Raw genomic sequence first — 20,772 nt, forward strand, 5'->3', positions numbered from 1 at the left:
TTTAAATAGACCGTGTTTCCCAGTTCATCCCTCAGAGCCCCGTTTGCTCTTCACATATATTCTGAACTTCAGTACACCAGCGAATGCATTCATGCTCTTTCTTCTAAGCTCGTTACTCGCGGTACGCCCGCCACTGCAAAACACGTCTGGCCTCGTCAATTTAGTTCCATCCTTCGCTACTCATCTGTTACTCCCTTCGTACCATGTCGCTATCTCCATAACTTCACCGCACAGAGTCATTTTGCTTCCTTCTTCACTTTCCCCTTGTGGACGAGTGCGCGGTGCTTTGTGAAGATGTGTTTCTCGTGGTTAGGGCCTAAATGCAGAGTTCTGGGGCCTCTGGTGGATGACTTCTCGCGTCTTTTAAGCCCATCGACATATCACTTCTCGCTGAATATCAGCTGCCCAGCGAAGTCGATTACATGTCTTCAGGCATATTCACGACCGTACTGGCGCGCCATGGCCAAACCGAAACGGAAATCCGACAACACGACATCTCAACGACCGAACAGATACGAAGATGCAGCGCCGAGGGAGTATTTAAAAACGGGCAACGTAGTATGGAAGAAATACCTGCCAATTGGTAAGTAGCAACCTTGCTCCAAAGTTCCGGTGACTCTCTCGTCGTAATTGTCCGATAGTTGTAGATGCTATGAAACGCTTGACAGCAGCAGTTTTACACAACTAAATGGAGGATCAGCAGCATTTGAGGGCTCAACACGGAATCTTTCGGCGTCGCTGCATTGCTATCTACGACTTATTCTCCAATATAATGTGAATATTTGAGAACCTAAATCTGATCTGTGCTATACCCTGACATTGCCAGCTCTCTCACCATAGCCAATCCAGTTCCATTCCCATCACATTTAAACCGTCACAAGTATTTATTCATTTAACAATAGCTTCACAATACTCTGCTTTAACCCTATTCTCTCTCAGTCCTGTTTTGCCTGGCGAGTCAATCTTCGAAGCATCAACCACTACCTGTCCTTCACCGAAATGTCAAGGTCAACGGCTATGGTCTTCTCCCCTCGCGACACCAGTATTGACATTCTTTTGGCATGCTTTCTGATGTCGTTTCATGTTGTAAGAACGATTGCTGGTATATGAACGGCACTTAAGGCACAAGAAGACTCTATCAGCCCAGTATTAGAGCCCGGCAAGGAGCCAGTTTTGAGTGACAAACCTTCGGTTGTTGTCTCGGTCCTTCGAGACACCATGCTCTGGTGACATTGAAGGCGAAAAGACGGAGAGTTCTCTTTCTGATACTGAGGCAATTCCATCATTACGCAGATTGGCGTGTTCATTTGGCGATTCAGTGATACCAACAGCCTGCTGGATCCATGGCTGGGGCGAAATTATAGGCTTCGATGGGGAGCTTGAGTGGGAGAGAGGATTGGTCATCAATGACTGACCCATTTGGACAGCAGTAGTTGCTTGGAACGATAAATCCCATAGTCGTGTGTCAACATTGTGGAGATACGTGAGGTCCGTCTCAGTCAAAGTTGTTAAGTTATGATCCATGACCAAGGTACTATGCAATGGGTGCTCTGCATATGCGTGGAAATAGTCAGTGGTAATAGGCACTTTAGAGAACTGTCAGTAAACGACAAATGTGATTTTGCTACACAAATTAGCAGTGTGTAAGTGAATATATATTGTTCTATTGTCCCTTCGTCTCATTGCTCTTCACGTCCACCACGCCTGCGGTGAGACTGCATGCTCATGTAGTTCCTGGCCTGTTGGCTAGGCTGTCTGAGGCCGCTGGTTGGGCTGTCAGAGCCCCTGTCAGAGTATGGAGCCCTGAAGAATAAACCGCTCTGACATGGGTAAGCCTGTGTGGCATTGATGAAACGGCGATCTTTACTATACTTAGCGTATCGAACGCTAAAAACACGTAGATCTTTGCCATACTCAGCATCTAACGCTAAAAAACATTGTCCCAATGTTCCGACTCTGATGTAGATCCTTACTGCACTTTACATCTTACACACTTTTGCTTAAAACAAGGTAGATTCTATCTAATTAGTATCATGAACGCCTCGATGAAAACGTAGATCTTTACCATACTTGACTCCTTCCTGCAGACGATTACCGAGTCCAAGGATTGCCCTGCCGATCTGCGGGTGCAGATCAACCGTGGAGATGGGGCGTCCAGGCTCTACAAGGAAAAATAGAATCTGAACTCCTGGTGATCGACACAAAGGAACTTCCCCAGGTTGGTAGTCTTGTCGCCTATCGGACTGAGGCTACACGAAATATTATCACTTGACATCGTAGTTCAGATCCAAGGCTGGCACATCCGCATTAGGTGCATGGGCTGTCTTTCCAATGCTACCCGCGGTGCTAACTCATCGCTAGTTGGTTCAGTAAGCAAACAGACTCAACTGACACCGTAGTTGCCTCGGATGTGCAATCCTTTGCTTTGCGAGTTGAAGTTCTGAAGCTACTGAGAGGCTGAGCTGGCAACGCGCTTCGAATAGACACGGCGATTCTGCAATTTCTCCACTTGGATGAATGAATTGACTTGTAGCATAGCAAAGCTCTTTGATGTAACACAATAAATATCTTTCTATAAAAATAGTATTTTCCAAGGCTCATTGAACTCATCGTTCGGAAACCAGAGGCTTTCGCCCTTCGACACCTCCCAGCCGTTGCAGTGTCGGCCCCCTTCCAGTGACAATAGTTCTAACGCTTCTTTCTCGTTTCGCATTACCAGCCATTGAGTAATACCACAGATATCTTCAGAATTTCCTGCTCTTCTTCTTCTCATGCTCTTCATTATTTTCATGTTTGTTGTAGTAATGCCGTTCTATGTTATACGATCGATCGCTTGTGTACTTGCATTTGGGGCAAGACAAATGTTTTCTAGACAGGAGTCAGCATACTGTAGTTGAAAGGAGAAAATGGCAATAAGAGACATACAGCTTAGCAGTTGGCATGGGAGTCGACGTCGAAGGCTTTGGACTTCCCTGAACGCGGTGGACCCAGTCGCGGAACTCCTGGCAAGCGACTCGGTCGCTGAACATTAGCTGTAATAGACATGTCAACTCAGTTCTCAGAGACCTCGTTTATCGCAGGAATAAACTTACACTAGCGACACGTTCCATGTAGCTTTTGATGTCCTCGATGCTTTGCAACAAGCCTTGATCGAAGAATGCTTCCACAACGGAGACTATTCCACGAGCTGGTAGGTCCCTAGTGTGCTTTTCTGACGATAGGGGCTGTATATAACAGGCCTCTATCTGTTTTCTCTTTCTTGAGCGCTCTTGACTCCAGGCGAGACATGACCGGAGGTCTTTTGACACCAGTCCGCGGCCAGCAAGCTCGAACCAGAATTCTCCGTGTTCTCGTATGTACTCCAGGACAGCTTTGAACACAGATGTTTGCTGCAGTACTGCTAGGATATCGCCAATCGGCGTGCTTGATAGCGATCGGCTTTGCGAGTCGTGGCTCAAGGGGCTAGTCACTGGACTGCCTGCATTGGATTGCAGTGTCGCGCTCCAAGGCGCGGTGCCTCCAATTGCGCCGGCATCGAGGTGAGGGGGTTGCACTGGGCCCGGGTCGAACCCATGCCAGAGAATTGGGCCAGGTTCAGGAACTGGAGCGTTTGCTCCAGGGAGTGTGAGCGAGAAATTGAACTCGTCGTATGTCCGATCGGTCAGATTCTGAACGTAGGCTGGCGAAATGTCTGTCGCAAGTATGTTCGCGAACACAGGATCTATGGCCTCAAGACCTGGTGCAGTGGCCAGGTCATGGGAGTTTCCCAACTCGTATGAATACGCCGGTGCTGGTTGCTCATACATCGACTGTGTTTGAGGCCCAAGGCTGGCAAGTGGCAAGACTGGGTATGTCTGGGTGGACGGTGTCGAGACTGGCGTCCCACCTCGTTGCAGAGAGGTCGACAGCTTGCGCGATTGCTCTCCCATGTTCAAATCAGTGAAATGGAGATGGTTTCGAGCTTCGGGCCAAAGCCGCTGTGCGAGAATTTCGAAGGCCTTTCGCTCATCTTCATCCTCGAGAGCGTTGAGCCACAAGCGGATGCCAGCGAGGATGTCGCCTTCTGCTAACCGCCCTCTTGAGTAAAGAAGACGCGACACGACGTACGATAAACTGCAGAAGGCGAAGATCTTGATGAGATCATTTGGTGCTGGCCCAGTTAATGTGTTGCGAAAAGCAAAGACTCCTGCTTGACGAAGTCCTTTGGAGTCGTAGTAATTGGCGCGGATGTTGTTGATGGTTGGGAGGTTGACATCGTAAGAAACGTCGACGAAATGTTCCCAGAGAATTTGCATTCCCTCGCGAACAGTTCGTATGGACGCCCAAGCATTTTCCCGAGCCTGATTTCTGGGGTCGGTAGAATCAGGCTGTGAGTCTGGGGTACTGGTACTGTTGGGAGCTGTGCTGCATAACGAGTCCAACTCAAGCGCAAGGTCGTCCTGACGGCTACTCGAGCGACTGGTTCTCGATTCAGGTTCTGTTTCATCCAGGTGGGTGAAGCCGGCGAAAAGACCGTCTACTTCTGCGAGTGCTCTTCCGAGGTGTTCAGCTGCTCTTAAGCCCCCGACGCCAGTGCGCGTGCTGCCACCCGCGTATGAGTACAAGGGGCTGTACTGATCGAGATAAGGCATCTCTCCCAAGGTTTGTGGGTGAGGACTGGTGAGGTATGGGGCTGCGCTTGAGAAAGTGCAAGGTGCAAGGTGCGAGAGGCAACTGACTTGAAAAGAAGAAAGGTGAAAATGGTTCGCCCGAAGCCCTGGATTTATGTGAGGCCCGGCACTCTCGTCCCCTTCTGCTGGAATAATGCGGCTCTCTTGAACGGGAGCACGGCCCGGAGGACTTTCTACGCTCAAGATGGAAGATCGGCGGGCTGGAACGCCTTGGCAGACGTTGATTTTAACCATAATGGGCAAGGATGGCTTGCTCATTGCATGCGAAAAAGCAATTATGAGCCACGTAGGTTGCTCATGAGTTGCTCGTTCAGCTCATCAATCACTCGTGAGCAGAACGAGCAACTCATGAGCATTATGTGATGTCACCACGCATGGATGATGCTCGGCTGCGCAATAAGATATATGAGCAGGAGGGTTTGCTCATGGGTTTGCCGAATTTGCTCGTTGTTGGTATGTGAGCAGCCGGTGAAATTAGAGCAGCGAAACGAGCGGCTCGCGAGCGTGATGACATACCACCATGCATGAGAGTCGCATAGCGCAAAAGAAAAAGGCATATGAGCAGGGAGAGCAGCTCATGGGTTTACCGATTTTGATCTTTGTTTGTTTGTGAGCAGCTGGTGGACCAACCGGGGCAAAACGAGCAGCTCCCGGGCACAATTGGTGGTAATGGGAATGGCAGGCTTTTGTGAGCTCAATTTACAATTGAGCAGGGAATCTTTCATGGATTGCACAGGCACCGCTCGTGAGTTGCTCATGAGTGTTGGGGACGACGAGGGTCTTGAGCGATTGAGTAACTTACAGTTGGTCTATGAGTAAATTGAGCTTCTTGAACATGAGATAAATATATTGTAAACGGCAGAGGGCACTATTGTTGTCCAACAAGCTCATCAAACAATACATTGTCACTCAGAAACAATCTCCACGTATCTTCAACAATGCCTCAAGAAACCGATTCTCAGCCTCAAACTCACCACAACGGTAAGTAAACACAGTCAATCGAGTGCCCATGAGAAGGTTCGCTTACATTATCGGAAGGGACTACGCCAGTAATGCTTCAAACCTGGGTGGCCGAGTCGAGAGAGACTGGGCCTTGGTCATCTGTGCATGCGACCAACCAACAAACGGGGACTCGGCCGAGCCACTCACCTGAAAACCCCAAGTTGTGACGGCCAATGGCCAACTTCAGCACTACAACACAATTGTGTTGTCGCATTGAGCTTGAGAAAGAAGGGATCCGAACCGTCGTTAGGTGTGATGCAGAGGTTGATCGAAGATGGCTACATGAAATGCCAATTGTAGGAAGATATTGTTTAGAAGCTGTTCATCCGGGATATCGATAGAATTGCCAGCACTTGGCTTTTAATTAAATGTCATTGCTGGCTGTTTATACGGCATCTGAAAGCTGGGGAAACCCGCCCAGATACCACCACAACGCTAAGTCACTGCTGTCCAGCAAATCAGACTTGGTTTGTTTCCTGTCTGTCAAGGGATTCCGCTGGCCATTCAGAAATGATTGGGCCAGCCAAAACGGGCAGGGCCCTAGTCACCTATGCATGTGCAGACACAACCAACAAAACCCCTAGAGGCTGAGGTGCCCATACCATGAGGTGTTTCACTGGCCGTATCAGTGCGTACTCTGCTCTTGTGGGCAACTGGCTTTTGTATACTGCTGGAAGTCCCACGTTGTATTGGTAGACCACAGCGCTGATTGACATTCTTGGAAACTGCCGATGATTGTAGACAGTTAAAACAAGTAGAGCCTTGGCTTGGCCGCCTGTGCATGTGCAGATGCAACTTACAAGGACTCGAGCGGCCGAACCGCCCAAAATATGACCAAGACGAACCATTGCAAGGATCACGACGCGATTATCTGGGGGCGGAAAACCAGGGTCCGATGTCAGCCTTGTTCATGGGCGAAACTTTCGCCGGAGATGTCAGTTGGATCAGCCGGCAGAGGCGCAGACTAGTAGATCTTGGTAGGCCTGTGTTGATGGAAGTTGCACGGCGATGTTTACTCGGCAGGGTCATACTTCAATGCAGATATATGATAAATGTATTTAATTAAATCCCAATCGTCTATATGCCAGGTTTTCCTACCATTCCAAACAAGTATCCTCCGTTTTTAACCCATTAAACCATCAATATACACATCTAAACTCATTCTATTGAGTTCTTGGGCCACTGTTTGCCCGTCACTGTAGTCGTTTATAGTTTTGTCCTCAGAGTCTTACCCGAGTTTATCACTGCTGTTGGCTTCATGAAGCTATCCCGAAACTTTCATGGTCCTGGAGCCTCTATCTTCTGCTTCGATCTTTCGTACTCAACCCCATGTTTGTTCTTTATGTGTCTTCGCAGGTTGCCCTCATACTTGTCCCTATGAGAGCAGTATGGGCATGCCAATGGTTTCCTAGAGAACTGTCAGTCAGTCACCCATTAGCTAGGCCAGTATGTCGACGTACTCGTTGTCACCCGAAAAACCCCTAATCCATCTGCAGAAGTCTTGACGGTCTGTTTCGGTGTCGAATAGCAACTATGACCGTTCAAATCAGTTTCGCTGTCTTGTTTTCTGTATGAGTCTCACCTACGTCTCCCAGTTCTGCCATATAGAGCTTTGTATCTTCGACACTTTGAAGAAACCCCCATCTGATGTAAGCTTCAGCAACAGCGACGATACCACGTGATTCTGCTTTGCGAGTGTGTTCCACAGCTCGCAGTTGTTGGATGTATGATGATGTCTGCCTGCACTCCTTGCGGGATGGTGGTGTTTCCCACCATGAGGAACGCGATTTGTGATCTTTTGACACTAAACCTGACCCGGCGAGTCGACGCCAAAAGTTGCAGTTGTCGTGGATATACTCTCTGACAACCATGAATGTGGATGTCTTTTGTAGAGCGCTATCGCAAGTTGTTGTTTCCGGTAGGGCTGTATCACTCAGTCCTTGGGTGTAATTGGTGACGAGCTCAGTGTAGCTGGCTGATTGACTTGTCAGGTCCCCAAATTCTGTCCAGTCCAGTGGTTCCATCATGTCGAGCATGGAGCCCGAGTCTGACCAGGCAAAGGAGTCTGTGGAAGGCTCGTTATTGAATACAGGCGGTTCTGCATTTGTTACAGTGTAGTAAAGAGTATTATTTGTTGGATCTGTGAAGCTTTGTGGGTTCTGGCCAAAGGCTGTGGAGGTGTTTGTCGTGCCATTATTGACTTGCTCGTTATCTAGCCATCTATCCTGAAGCGTGACGAGGCTTCCCCCCATGATACTGGAGAGTCCTTGACCCAGCTGGTCGCTGCCAAATGGTTGCGTGCTGCTCAAGTCAATAGGAAATGGTTGTATGGAGCATTTGTAGTGGGTAGCAGACACAGGAGATGCGCTCCCGCTGTGGCCGTGAGTACTCGTAGAACGTGTCAATGGTTGCCTTGGGCCAAGTTCCTGAAAATGGACATGATCTTGTGCTTCTGGCCACATCTGGATTGTCAGAGCATCAAAGGCTTGTCGCTCGTCTTCTTCCTTGAGTGCATCACGCCACGAACGAATACCGGCTGGGAGATCGGTCTTTTTGGCCCTTTTTTGAGCACAGAAAAGATGGGTGACCACATAGGATAAGCTACAGAAGGCAAATACCCTGACCAAATCGTCGGGCTTTTGGTCAATGACGGTATGGCGGAGAGCAAACACTCCTGCACAGCAAAGGCCTTGAGCGTCATGGTATCTCTTGCGTAGGCTAACAATTGTCGGTGTACTCAGAACCCGAGAGGCATCGACAAAATGATCCCAGAGAATCTGCATTCCGTCTCGGATTGCCCGAATAGAGGACCATGCGGCGTCTTGGGCTAGGACGCCCTCATCGATGGTGGAAGATGGTGCGTCCGACGTGTCGGTCTCCGGGCGCGTTTCGCTCGCGTGGCAGATAAGGTTCAACTTAGCAGCAAGGCTATTTTGAAGCCAGTTCTTTGAAGTTCTCTCGGGGAGTGGGGGATCGGTCGCATCGAGATATATGAGACCAGCAAACAGTCCGTCAACTTCCACAAGAGCGTCGTTCATCATCCTAGTGGGTTCCAAGGACAAAGGGCTTGTGTTGTCAAAAAGAAGAGAGGAAAGGAGGTGCCAGGACAACACAATGGTTCGCCAGATGCCTTACTTTATCTACTTGGTCCTTTCTTGTTGCATCCACTGATTCACCCACTGGGCTTATCACGGAGTCCCATCCAGAACAACGTCTACCCCAGAAAGAATCTGGGTTAACCCATGTAGCGGAGTGACGAAAAGGAAGATCTGTCATGGTTCCCCGGTACTTGACCATGCTTAATGGGGAATGGCAGAAGATCCCGTTGGTCGTTGGATTCGAATTTTTCGGATGACAGGACGGCCCCCGAACCCGTCGACTCATTCGTAGTTTGCATGAACGTTGAAAGCAAAATAAAAAGCAAAACTCACCCGTTTTTCGGTCAATTCAAATTTAGTGCATCTTGGGCGTATCAAAAATTCATCACTGATGGATCAATGATCAATCAGTGATTACACTGCGATTGATCGACATCAATGGTTCTATAGAACAGCAAAAGTATTTAGAGTCTCTCCAAGCCATAAGTGTCTTTACTCGAGATCCGTACGTAAGATTCCAGGGCATTGCTCAATTGTATTTCCCTGTTCAATACGCATTGTCTCCCATAAAAATGCCATCGCAGATCACCCAGTCTGAGAACCAGGATTCGGGGCACGAGAAGTCCTCAAAACAAGGTGAGCCGACCCGTCAGTAGTCCCGGTAACTGTGCTGACAACCTGGCGCAGCATCACCAATGCTGTACACCTGGTTGATGGAGCCAAGACACGTCGAGGTCTGGTCATCAGAGCGTGCAAACTTCAACCCAATCGGAAGCGCGCCAGGAACGCGAACTCGACCCCGAAATTATGATACCCACCTCCTTTCTCTGTTGGTCGAGCGTGAATTTTTTGTTGAGTCCGACATGAATCAGCGTAGGACTTTGTATGCTTGTTTTGAGGCCCTCCTGGTCCTTGCACTGAGCAAGGAGTGACTACGCCTTAACAGGGATGGTGTTGGTGAGATAGGCTGGATGGACTTGACAAGATAGACTAGATGGTACTCCATATTGGGGTTTCAAATGCTATTACTTAGACTCTATTGGACAGCCAAGTGTGTATATTGCTTAGCTTCTACCTCTGACTTGCTTCACAATTAGTTCGCCATGCGTCTCAATGGATGAGCCTCCGTGTTAAACACCCACTCATCCAAACTAATGACCTCCTCATCCTCAAAGATCAGATAAAAATACTTCAACGTCTCCGCCATCCAAAAGCTCTCCATGTAATCTTTATGCTTGATCTCTTCCGCGCCAACATCCTCCACCGCCGCAAACGCGTCATCCGTCTCAGTAGCAGCGCGAATCGCAGTCCACATGTTCCACGCAATGTCCCGAAGGTCTTCTTTGCCAGTGATGCGGTAGAGATAAAAGATAGACTCGATAGTCTCAGGTCGGAGGAGGTAAGATGCTTCTCTTGCGCGGAACCCGAGAGGCTCTTTCTTGTAGTTCGGTTCGAAGGCGCAGGGCTCGAGGGTTGGACAGCGTTCGACTTGCACGATTTCTGGCATGAGACCCGATGGATATGCGGCATAAGCTTTTGCGCAGCCACGGGCGAGCTTCTCGCCGATAACGACGTGGTCATCTCGACCAAGAGCTCTGCCGCCGAGGGCGTACATGCCTCCAGCGAAGCAGGTCAAATGCTCCACGCCCATACTCAATCGTGACTCCTTGACTCGGGGAGGGAACGATGCTTCGCCCAGCATGAGAACGTCGTCTTGATCGGGCAGCATCGGTCGGAACATCAGGTGCTCGATGCCAGCGTCGGCAGCAGCGAGGTACATCTTTCCGTACTTCGGTTCAAGGCCCTGTAAGAGGACGTACTCTTTGATGAGATACTCGTACAAAGAGTCCCCGTTAGCGCCCATGCCAAACGTGTCATCGGTAATCTTGAATCCATCCTCAGCGTTGATCTGAAGAGGCCAGAGTCCTGGAATGGCGGTCTCATTTTGCGTTCGCTCAAACGCCTTGGTGATGTAGTCGATGGCATCGTAATACTTCGGGTTACCGGTCTGCTGCGACAAACGGGTGAACTCCATGCTCATACTGCCTAAACTAGCAGCGCTCTGTCGCGGTTCTGGATGGCCCGTCCCTTCCTTTAGGGTCTTGAATCTGATCGTATGCGGTGGCATATGCTCCGGGTTGTCGAAAGTGCCGTATAAAAGATCCCCCAGCTCAATTGCCTTGGCCAGCAAGGCGCTCTCTCCACTGAGTTCATAAGCCGAAAGTAAACCTCCAAGGTGTCGAATCGTAGTCTCAAAAACATTGAATCCATCAGCGGTCGGAATATCCCAATCCATGCGAGTCACAAAGTCAACAGCTCTGTAAAACTCCCGCTTCATACCCATGATCCACAACGTGTCGAGATTGTCGCAGATGGTCGCAGCCCACCCACCAAAGGTATCACGACCCTCCAAGCTCAAAGGCTTCAATTCATCGCTTCCCCAAGCATATTTCTCATAAGACCTCCAAGTCTTTTTAAATGCTTGCTTGATGTCTTTTCGCCTCTGATCCGCGGTCTCCAGCTCACGTTTCCTCAATTCGGGGTTGGAAAAGTCGTGCTGGATACGTGGTAAATTGACTGGTGATCCTCGTGGCGGTTTGGCCATGCTGCTGATGGTCAACGGATACCGGAGGGTGTGTTTGCTCCAGTCATAGCTGCTGGGGATGAATTGAATGCTGGGGCCTGATATTTCGCTGAAAAGGCAGTAGAATACGAGTAATGCGATGAAGAGCGATAATAATGCCCTGGACGGGGTGAATGGCAGACCTACGCCCATTTTTGATGAAGTACAGCACTCAAAAAATAAAGAATAAGGAAAAAAATAAGGAATGATGCGGTGTCAGTTCAAGTCACCATTGGAAAAACAGAGGGCGTGAGAATACTACCTGAACTCAATGCCGACCGTGAGAAAGATGAACAGGTAAGAATAGTTGGGGTCAGCTACGATCTTATACCAACTACGGAGTAAAGGGATCGGGAACAAGGATTCGAGACAAGTTCCCCCCCACATGCTGACACGCAAGCTTCAGCTTCTAAGAATAAAGCATAATCTGCAGACGCGAGATGCGCAGTCACTTTTACCGTCTTTAGTGTCCAAGTATGACATATCAGGTGGAGGAAGGGATATGCACGGCCTGTTCCTCGTATCACTCACTGAGAAAAAGGGCGGTTTTCAGGGGTGCATGCCCTGGAAGCTAAAAGCTAAAAGTCAAAGCTGCTGACGGGCTGAAACCCCCTGATTAGCTTCCAGCCAAGGGAGATTTCATGATGCCACGGACAATTTAGATGAGATAAAGCTTGGTATTGCATCGCCAAGAAGGGACCAAACGTTTTTGAGGTTGGTGCTTTTACCGAATGTGAATCTAGCTTCCGACGATGTTAAGGTTAACTGAACATCATTTGTGGCGGTGCTGGTACTGCTGTCCAGCCACATTTGCTAACTTTGCCTCACCGCCAAAAATTCAAATTCTGCCGCTTTTCAAGGTCTGACAAGCGCCGACGATCAATTCTTTTGCGTCTCGTCGTACACACAACACAACCAGCCAAAATGTCGTCTATGCGAAATGCCGTGGCGCGACGCCCTCACAGAGAGCGTGCGCAGCCCTTGGAACGTCGAAGACTCGGTCTTCTCGAGAAGCACAAGGTTTGTCGACCTCCCAATACCCCCCCAACCGGAGCAGCTTTTGACGATAGCAGGATTACTCGCTTCGAGCCAAGGACTTCAACAAGAAGAAGGCGCAGCTCAAGAATCTCAAAGAAAAAGCGGCCGAGCGAAACGAGGATGAATTCTACTTTGGTATGATGTCCCGAAAGGGACCGGGCTCCAGGATTCAAGATGGCAAGCGATGGAGCGGAACGGTTGAGGGCGATCGAGGAAACAAGGCGATGGATGTTGAGACCGTGCGGCTTTTGAAGACGCAGGATATCGGATACATTCGGACGATGCGACAGGTTGTTGCGAAGGAGGTCGCGAGACTGGAAGAGCAGGTTGTTCTGACACGAGGTTTCGACAAGCTTGACGAGGATGAGGACGATGAGGACGAGGGCAGCGACTCGGAATTCGACTTTGCGACCGCCCCGTCAAGACCCAAAGAGCCCCGAAAGATTGTATTCATGGACGACGAAGAGCAGCGTGAGGAAACAATACTGGATCTCGAGGACGAAGATGACGCCGAGAAGACCGACGATGAAAAGAAGAAGGAGGAAGATTTCGAGCGCGCAAAGGCCCTCCGCCGCCTCCGTCGCCAATTGGAGAATGCACGAAAGAAGCTCAAGGCCTTGACAGACGCAGAGGGCGAACTAGAGATCCAACGGGCAAAGATGGCAAAGACAGCGACATCGGGAGGAACGACACGCAAGGGAAAGAAGATCATGGTGCGGACACGGAAGCGATAAAATATCATCACCAAGAATTAATTTGAATCATGGGGCTTTTTTCTCGTCATTTCGTGTTCAGTTCGTTACGGCTCGCTAGCTAATAGATACCCTTCAAAACACCATGGGTTTATGATACAGAAAAAAATATGAACTGGCCGCGCTCGATCCAATTAAAACTAAATGTTCCGTGTCCTCATTAATACTTTGATCCTACACATTTGTAACAGCCCTTGAACGCGAAACCGACGCATTTGAAGCTAATCGTCAATATCCAGATGAAGCACGCAAACAGGCCCTTTACGATCTTGACGATGACACGGATAAGGAAGGGTAGTTTATCCTCCTTTTCGCGCGGTTTGCTTTTGCCTAAACTCTCGTCTTGGCTTTCAACGTCAATCTCGAACGACTCCATGTGGCGCTTCTTTCGCTCATCCCGTTTGCCGATTTTACTCAGGCGCTTTTCCTGCTTGGCTGTGAGGATGAAGGGAGGCGGTGGTTCAAAGACTTCCATTGCGGGAGTGTTCTTCTCATCCGCTGATGCGACGAGCATAAGCGCTGTGACTGCAACGTCGACTATGAAGTAAGACTCTATCTTTGCGGCGATGCCAGTGTCGATCTCGAGCCACCCACCGCCTGTGCCATCGCGCGTGAGTTTGGCGAGATGTTGTGGTGATTCATTATGCTCGAGGGTATATTCTACGCGTGACCAAGACGGCGAGCGCTCGATAGTTACGCAGAATGGTGTTGCGAGGGATGGGTGTACGAGGAAATGGTGCGAACTGTCTTCGTCCCAGACGAGACGGGCGCATTCGCGCTCTGCTAGCATGACGGATTGAGGATCTTGAGCGCGCTCGATGGCCATTTTTGTAGCGGGCGTTGGCATGAGAAGAGCGACGAGACCATCGTTTGGAGGATGACGACGGGATTCTTCTTCGAGGGTCGTGGTGAGCGCTTCTTGCCAGTGTTTTGTATCGGTGACCTTAGTACCAGACGAATTACTGTTGTGCCCGACAACACCGCTGATGATGCTGCTCGCTGAAGAACTAGCTTCAGGCTTAGGCGCTTTGTACGGTTTGTTGGGATCATGTCGTGTGAGAGTGACATATGCCGAAGCAGACGTTGGATCTATACGGAGGTTGTAGAAGGGCTGTGATGCTGATGAGAGACTATACACTGGTGCGTCTTTCTCTTGAGCTAGTTTCATGCAGTACACTCTTCCCTCTGACGGTGAAGCTTGCCATCCGTTTGCGACTTTCCAATAGTTCTTGAGCTGTTCATTCGAACTAACCGTTGGAATCAGCGGCGGTTCTTGTTGTTGGGCATTGCGATGCGGCCATGATGATTGTGCTGATTGAACGCTCATGGGACTTATGACTGGACTCCGGACGGGATTTCGAGGGGCTGATCCGGCAGGTGTTTCGTGGTATGTCTGACGGCTTATGACAGCTCGTGGCATCTGAGTTGGTTGGATCTCTGTGGGGACATAGTTCTGTTGACCGAGTGGTACTTCTGGGTTATAAGCCGGGAAGATAGATCGTAAAGGCTGCGCAGGAGCTTCGCCCCCCAAAGGTGGTTTTGCGATTGAACTTCGTGATCGATCACTGCTACTTCTAACAAGGGTGTTCCCCTGCGCAAAGCCAGTATCAGACCGTCCAGGGATTTGAACCGTCGGTCTAGGTCGCTGAACCTTTACAGGCTTGGGCGGTTCACTCTGTACAGGCTCGAACTCAATGGGTGTGTGGGCTCTGTTCTGGGGAGTCTGTCTCGGCGATGCCGGTCTTGGTTCTGGAGACATAGCCTGTGGTGTTGCGGCCCGTCGATCACTGGGTGTAGGTGCTCGTCTGTCACTGGGCGTCGGAGCTCTCCTCTCACGAGATTCAGAACGGCGAGGTTTTGGCGTCTGGTTCCGTGATACAGGCGGTGGTTTCGATGAGTTGGGACTCGGGAATAGAGAGAACCCGCCTGGGGTTGGAGTCGACATTCTTCTGTATCAAACAGTATATACTTTCTTCCCAGAAGAGCAGGGGTATCTATCAATAGAGAGTGTCTAGGCTAGCAAGACGATGAGAATGCCGATTATGCTGCTATCGCTTCATGATCAAAACAAATTGTCAAACAACATAAACAGTTGGAAGCATGGGGATTCCCCAGAATGGAAAGCAGTGTTGGTTGATATTATATTCTCCCATCTATCGCACTTTTAAGCGCTCGCATCTTGGGACTAACACGGTTAAAAATAGCATCGTGCAGATGGACCAATTGGCGGGGATGTCACACTGCAGCAGGGACCTAAGCGCCCTGGAGGCGCGACTCTCGAGAGGGGAAACTGCAGCGCCATTGGTCGGCACGAAAAGATTTGGGTTGGACGGGGAGTGTTTTTACTGGTCTCTGCGCGGGTGATTTGTGTGATATTGTGCGGGGAGTATAAGTCGGTAATGAGCTGAGGAGCGATTGAGCCTATGAAGATGATGTGAGGGATCATGGATCTGGGAATAGTGGAAGGGCTGGAGGTAGACATCGCCAAAATAACCTGGTCGAGATCCCTACTAAGATATACTATACTTATCTAGGTCTTTTATTCCCTAGGATACAGGACTTATTTCCGTTTGACCGTCTGTGGCCTTGAAACATCGAGGTTCACCGCTTGATGCACGCAACCCTTTGTTACAGTTACATACATGAACTGCCGATTCCACCTCTGAAGACTCTGTTTGTGTTTGGGGTAGAAACAGATGCTGATGAATGTTTGATAAGCACGCCTGGCGGCAATCGTCACAATTGTCGGCTGGGTTGAGTAGTCTCCATGACGATCTTGGGCATGAGGCTGTTTGGGTATCAGTTGACAAGCATCGATGCATGCTCTTAAACATTCTCGGTGTTGGTCTTCACCTTGTCGGACTCAGCGGTTGCATATGCTTATCGAGTTGAACTGACTCTTCCATGCCATCTCGGCATTGATCCTGATCATAGTGGTACACTGCCCTATCCTCACATCACATCACCTTTTATTCTTACATTCCACCCAACGTAATACCCCAAAACGCCACAGATGCAACAATTCATTATCATTGTCCCCCGCCCCTCGGCCTATCCTTCGCCGTAAGTCCATGTATCCTCTCCCCCCTCTGCTCCATCTCCTTCTGCCTCGACAGCCGCACGTGCTCGGGCAATCCCCACCACTCCCGCATAAACTCCTCCTGGGCCTGTGCTACTCTGGCTTTTCGCTCGCGTTCGCGCTGGCGCTCCATTCGTAGGGCGAACCACTCCTCGCGTGCCTCGTCGTGTGCGGATTGTGTGGCGTGCAGCTTCATGCAGCTGTTCATGGAGCGGTGTTCGGCGCGGCAGGCGAAGGAGACGGTGAATGTGCGGCCGAGGGCGCATGCGGCGAATGCTGGGAAATGTTAGTGGTCATGGCCTGATGTTGGTAGTTTGGAGTCGAGGTTGGTGGTGGGATCGTGGTGGTGGAGGGGGACGTGCCTTTGATCTCGTCGGCGCATTCTTTTCGGACTTTTTGGTAGAATATATCTCGGACTTGTGCTTCTTGTGATGCAGATAGAGGTAGAGGGTTGCGAGAGGGAACTCCGAGCTTCTCCTCTGGCACCGGGGGGTTCTGGACCGCCATTGCGGCCATGGGACGAGCGCGCGAGGCTCGGAGTCGTAGGTATCGTAGATAGAGGGTCTGAGGGAGTTCAAGGAGAGATAAATGTGTCGTCGGGGGTTCGTGGTGGATCAATGATGGCGAGTGAAGCTATATCGGACGAGAAGCTTGCGGGATCTTGAGAGGTGAGCCGATGAGCAAATTGTGGCAGAATGCTTGACCGCCTTCCAATTTGGGTTTATCGGAAGATGGATTGCACCATGAACCCAGATGACTTCCAGAAGACATCACCAGTTTCATGTGCTTGTGCAATTTGGATCCTTGAACAATGTCGACTTTTCTTGAATACCGTACATCTCATCGGTGGGGGCGCCACTTCGCAGTGTCGGTATCGCTATGCCCTACCATCATGCTTCCAATATGAAGCGCAAAGTGCCAGCGTGAACGCCTTCACTGCCTCAGGCGACACGGGAAATTGCATTCAATAAGAACTGACCATTAAATTTCTATTTTTTGAGATTGTGTTGGAAATTTCCAGGCATCTTTAGGCAGCATCGCGGGCTTATTGGTGCTGTCTCGGTTGCCGCGACCTCAATCGACCAGAGTGTACTTAGATCATCATTGTTGTTGCACTAACATTTAGACTTTAGGTGGGTATCACCGTGAATTTTAACAATGCTTGTATATGTTGTCGAACTTGCTTGCAAATACTGTTGCTGTAATGTGATGTGTGAGTTGAGAATTGGTGTATAAAGACCGTCCTCCTCTCCCCGGGCCTTACCATCCTCTGACTTCACAAGTCCATCACATCAGCTTTTCGCATCCAATCATAACCTACTGTCTTTAAGCTAACATGGGAAACCCCATTCCAACCTCTCAGTCCATTGGAGAGTCTTCTCCCCTCGACGGCCTCCTCTCTGCTGTGGCCTCCGCCCTGGACAAGCGCGCGGGCAAAGACATCTTTGCTATCGGAGGCAGCGTTGGCGATGATGGTGATACTTCTTACACAGCTGGTAACTCTATCACAATCCGGTGGGATAATAATGAACAGGGACATAGTCGCACGCTCAAGCTACCCCTCGCCGTTGATCCTGTTGCTCGAGATGCCTTCAACGCCCTGTTGGCTGATTGCCAACCGGCAACCTTCGGCATCGGCAGCCAAGAGGTCCTCGATGAAGAATACAGAAAGGCTGGAAAGATGAACACCGAAGACTTCTGTACCAACTTTAACCCTTACGAACACGGCATCGTCGATACCATCAATCAGGTTCTAGCCCAAGCCAGCGTCACTGATGCCAGAGGTCTCGGTGTCAAAGCCGAGCTTTACAAACTCAACGTAAGTCTAATGCGATTGAACTACAGTACCATCACTGAGACTTTCTAGGTGTATTCGGGACCTTCTGGCAAGTTCAAGCCTCATGTTGATACTCCGCGATCTAATCGCCAGATGGGCTCGCTTGTCGTCAGTCTCCCTGTCGAGCACAAAGGTATGAGGCACAAGCCTGCGACTCTGATTCATCGACGCTTACTGGATTATAGGGGGGCAGCTCGCTGTTAGGCATGGCGGTCGCGAGATTATTTTTGACTGGTCGCCGAAAAGCGCAGAGGCCATTCAGTGGGCGGCATTCTTCTCTGACTGCGAGCATGAAGTTTTGCAGGTGACCGAAGGGCATCGCGTCACATTGACTTACAATCTCTTCTGGACCAACTATGGTCCAGCTTCGATGTCAGATAATCTTCGGGCTCTGGACCAGGAATCTCTTCATTTCTTCAATGCGCTTGAGAAACTACTTGAGAACAAGCATCTCATGAAAGAAGGTGATCTAAATCTCGAACGCCGTCATATTCACTTACTGATAACAGAATCTAGGCCTCGTCGGATTCTCTTGCACTCACGCTTATCCTCATACATCCAAATCATCCACCAGCAACTTGCACCACATGCTCAAAGGCATCGACATGGTAGTCTACCAAGCCCTCAAACGTATCCTCGGTACAGCCGAAGTCGCTGCATTGGTAGACGATGAGGAATACAGGCACGACGAGCAAGAGTCGATAACAGAGAGGATTGAATGGAAGAAAGAAAACTGGCTGAAGTATCAGCCAGACCAGCCAGAGCCCCAAATCACTGAGGCAGAGCAGGACATCTTGGACAATAAGCTAGCTATCGGTCGCCCTCTGAGACCTGCCGTTTATTTCTGGCATGATTATGACAATAGACTTGACCCAGCTGAAGTCAATGCTCAGTATGGACCTGACTGGCAAACGGACAGGAGGAACTTTTATTCTCGAGAAGACGTCACTTGGTTAAATGGCCCGCCTGGGGAGGAGGCTTCGAAAGAACTTGCTGTTGCTTTCATTACGGTTAGTTTGGAACATATCACCCCAATAATACAGGTACTGATATGAGTTTATAGTACGGAAATGAGCCTGGTATTGACGCTTACTACACTTCGGCAGTCATTGTCGCAAAGGTGGATGGGACATCCAAGTCAGACGCAGGCACCCAGAGTGGAAGCGTGAGCGATGCAGAGGATTAGCTTTGGGAACATTAACCTTGTCCGATCTTCCACTGGATAGAAGCTCACAAATGTTTGAGAAGTAAAGTTTATTATGCTAGTCTTCTGTACAAGTTGTGCCTTATGAAATAAAATAGCCTTTTCCTCAGCTAAAGTTTATACATCGGCTTGTGACTCGACGTATACCTGCCCTTGCTGACTACTCCGTGGCGTGAAAGCTAGAGACGACAAGAGACAAGAAGTAATCGAGAAGTCATAACTCTGCTCTGAAGTCTCTATGGGGACATGACCTCCTCGGTCTCAACTTCCGCTTCTTTGGCGATGAGTTCACAATCCTCTGCAAAAGCAGCGACCACTGATCCATCGGGACGCCACCTCGATGAGGATGTCGGTCCACGTCTGCATGAATAAGCATGAGAAGGATACGGAGAGTGAAGTGTGCCGAGTTTCCAGCTAAGCAAGGGTCTTGGCACGCGACTCCTATTTCCTGAATCAAATCGTCCTTGCTTCCCACTTTACCAGTCGGGACATGGAAGACTTCCTGCACAGCCTGGGAAGTGTCGATATTCCCGATGGCTTCGAGACGCACGCCGCAGCTTCTCAAGAACGAGAGACTTTCATCTCGTCCATGGGTGATGAGGTAGAAACTGTTGTTCTTGACGATATCGGTGATCTCCTTCTCGAAGGCATCCATCGGAACGTACTTCATTCTTCCGAACCGGAACATATCCTCAAACTCGGGAGAGTATTCTTCATCCCCAACTACCCAATGATGAGACTGCACGACGCTGGCTGCTAGGTTGACATTAGGTTTGGGAGGCTTGGCCAACGCATCTCCAAGACGGTCAGTATCAAGGATAGAGATGCCAATCTGGAAGCTATGCACTTTATTATCGTGCACTACAACGTCTGCGACGTCGATAGAAAGGATCTGGAAGCTCGATTCCTTTCCGTGCTGCCATGTTTCGAGTTGTTCGTGCTGTATCCAAGACCAGCGCGATACGCGTTGGGTCTCTATGGCGTATCCCATCACCCACTGAGGGACGAAGAGCTCTGGGCACTTGAACCAAGAGTGGTCCGATGGTTCTTCCGATGGGTCGTCTAACTTCTTAGTGTACAACATTTTCGATGGTGGTTTGAAACAGTGTGGCGATTGTTCGCAAGCCGAAGGTGAACTAAAGAGTCGTGGTTGGGAGAATCGTGATAGACAGAAGATCAAGTTTCTATGCGTACAGAGTAGACACTAAGAAGATATTTATAGCTAGAAACAAAACTTGATGGTTTTGTGCAAAGAGAAGCTTTGCAAAAACGAAAGCCAGTTCCTCAGAGTCATACTGTTTGGCTGGAAAAGCTCCTTCTTTAAGAGTTTAAACTTAACAGGCACGAAACCTTCACAATGCCAGCTCCCTTCAAATAAAAACTAATACAAGAGCTTTAAACGTTTTAGGCACCCAAGTCTGGGTACTGCACGGGAAGAACATAACACAAAGAGCCAAGTCGGCTGTTCT

The 20,772-nt window shown here is 49.6% G+C and overlaps 8 protein-coding genes across 8 annotated transcripts; 3 read left to right on the forward strand and 5 right to left on the reverse strand.

Moving 5' to 3' along the window:
- Nucleotides 1–2,787: 2,787 nt before the first annotated feature.
- Nucleotides 2,788–4,631, reverse strand: J7337_003573 (uncharacterized protein; the record flags this gene model as incomplete). Its single annotated transcript, XM_044821289.1, has 3 exons — nt 2,788–2,812; nt 2,926–3,032; nt 3,093–4,631. The coding sequence occupies 3 exons, from the start codon at nt 4,629–4,631 to the stop codon at nt 2,788–2,790; spliced, it is 1,671 nt and encodes a 556-aa protein (XP_044682622.1).
- A 2,381-nt stretch (nt 4,632–7,012) lies between these two features.
- Nucleotides 7,013–8,710, reverse strand: J7337_003574 (uncharacterized protein; the record flags this gene model as incomplete). The annotated part of the gene is made up of 2 exons (XM_044821290.1): nt 7,013–7,047; nt 7,255–8,710. The coding sequence occupies 2 exons, from the start codon at nt 8,708–8,710 to the stop codon at nt 7,013–7,015; spliced, it is 1,491 nt and encodes a 496-aa protein (XP_044682623.1).
- Nucleotides 8,711–9,342: 632 nt separating this feature from the next.
- Nucleotides 9,343–9,702, forward strand: J7337_003575 (uncharacterized protein; the record flags this gene model as incomplete). The annotated part of the gene is made up of 2 exons (XM_044821291.1): nt 9,343–9,406; nt 9,458–9,702. The coding sequence occupies 2 exons, from the start codon at nt 9,343–9,345 to the stop codon at nt 9,700–9,702; spliced, it is 309 nt and encodes a 102-aa protein (XP_044682624.1).
- Nucleotides 9,703–9,863: 161 nt separating this feature from the next.
- On the reverse strand, nt 9,864–11,375 carry J7337_003576 (uncharacterized protein; the record flags this gene model as incomplete). Its single annotated transcript, XM_044821292.1, has 1 exon — nt 9,864–11,375. The coding sequence occupies one exon, from the start codon at nt 11,373–11,375 to the stop codon at nt 9,864–9,866; it is 1,512 nt and encodes a 503-aa protein (XP_044682625.1).
- A 942-nt stretch (nt 11,376–12,317) lies between these two features.
- On the forward strand, nt 12,318–13,165 carry J7337_003577 (uncharacterized protein; the record flags this gene model as incomplete). The annotated part of the gene is made up of 2 exons (XM_044821293.1): nt 12,318–12,413; nt 12,467–13,165. The coding sequence occupies 2 exons, from the start codon at nt 12,318–12,320 to the stop codon at nt 13,163–13,165; spliced, it is 795 nt and encodes a 264-aa protein (XP_044682626.1).
- Nucleotides 13,166–13,343: 178 nt separating this feature from the next.
- On the reverse strand, nt 13,344–15,128 carry J7337_003578 (uncharacterized protein; the record flags this gene model as incomplete). Its single annotated transcript, XM_044821294.1, has 1 exon — nt 13,344–15,128. One exon carries the CDS (start codon nt 15,126–15,128, stop codon nt 13,344–13,346), a length of 1,785 nt encoding a protein of 594 aa, XP_044682627.1.
- Nucleotides 15,129–17,598: 2,470 nt separating this feature from the next.
- On the forward strand, nt 17,599–19,285 carry J7337_003579 (uncharacterized protein; the record flags this gene model as incomplete). Its single annotated transcript, XM_044821295.1, has 5 exons — nt 17,599–18,081; nt 18,130–18,232; nt 18,285–18,563; nt 18,616–19,109; nt 19,163–19,285. The coding sequence occupies 5 exons, from the start codon at nt 17,599–17,601 to the stop codon at nt 19,283–19,285; spliced, it is 1,482 nt and encodes a 493-aa protein (XP_044682628.1).
- Nucleotides 19,286–19,539: 254 nt separating this feature from the next.
- On the reverse strand, nt 19,540–20,387 carry J7337_003580 (uncharacterized protein; the record flags this gene model as incomplete). Its single annotated transcript, XM_044821296.1, has 2 exons — nt 19,540–19,663; nt 19,738–20,387. The coding sequence occupies 2 exons, from the start codon at nt 20,385–20,387 to the stop codon at nt 19,540–19,542; spliced, it is 774 nt and encodes a 257-aa protein (XP_044682629.1).
- Between the last annotated feature and the right edge of the window lie 385 nt (nt 20,388–20,772).

The sequence above is a fragment of the Fusarium musae genome, chromosome 3 (assembly GCF_019915245.1).
Source record: "Fusarium musae strain F31 chromosome 3, whole genome shotgun sequence".
Classification (NCBI taxonomy): domain Eukaryota; kingdom Fungi; phylum Ascomycota; class Sordariomycetes; order Hypocreales; family Nectriaceae; genus Fusarium; species Fusarium musae.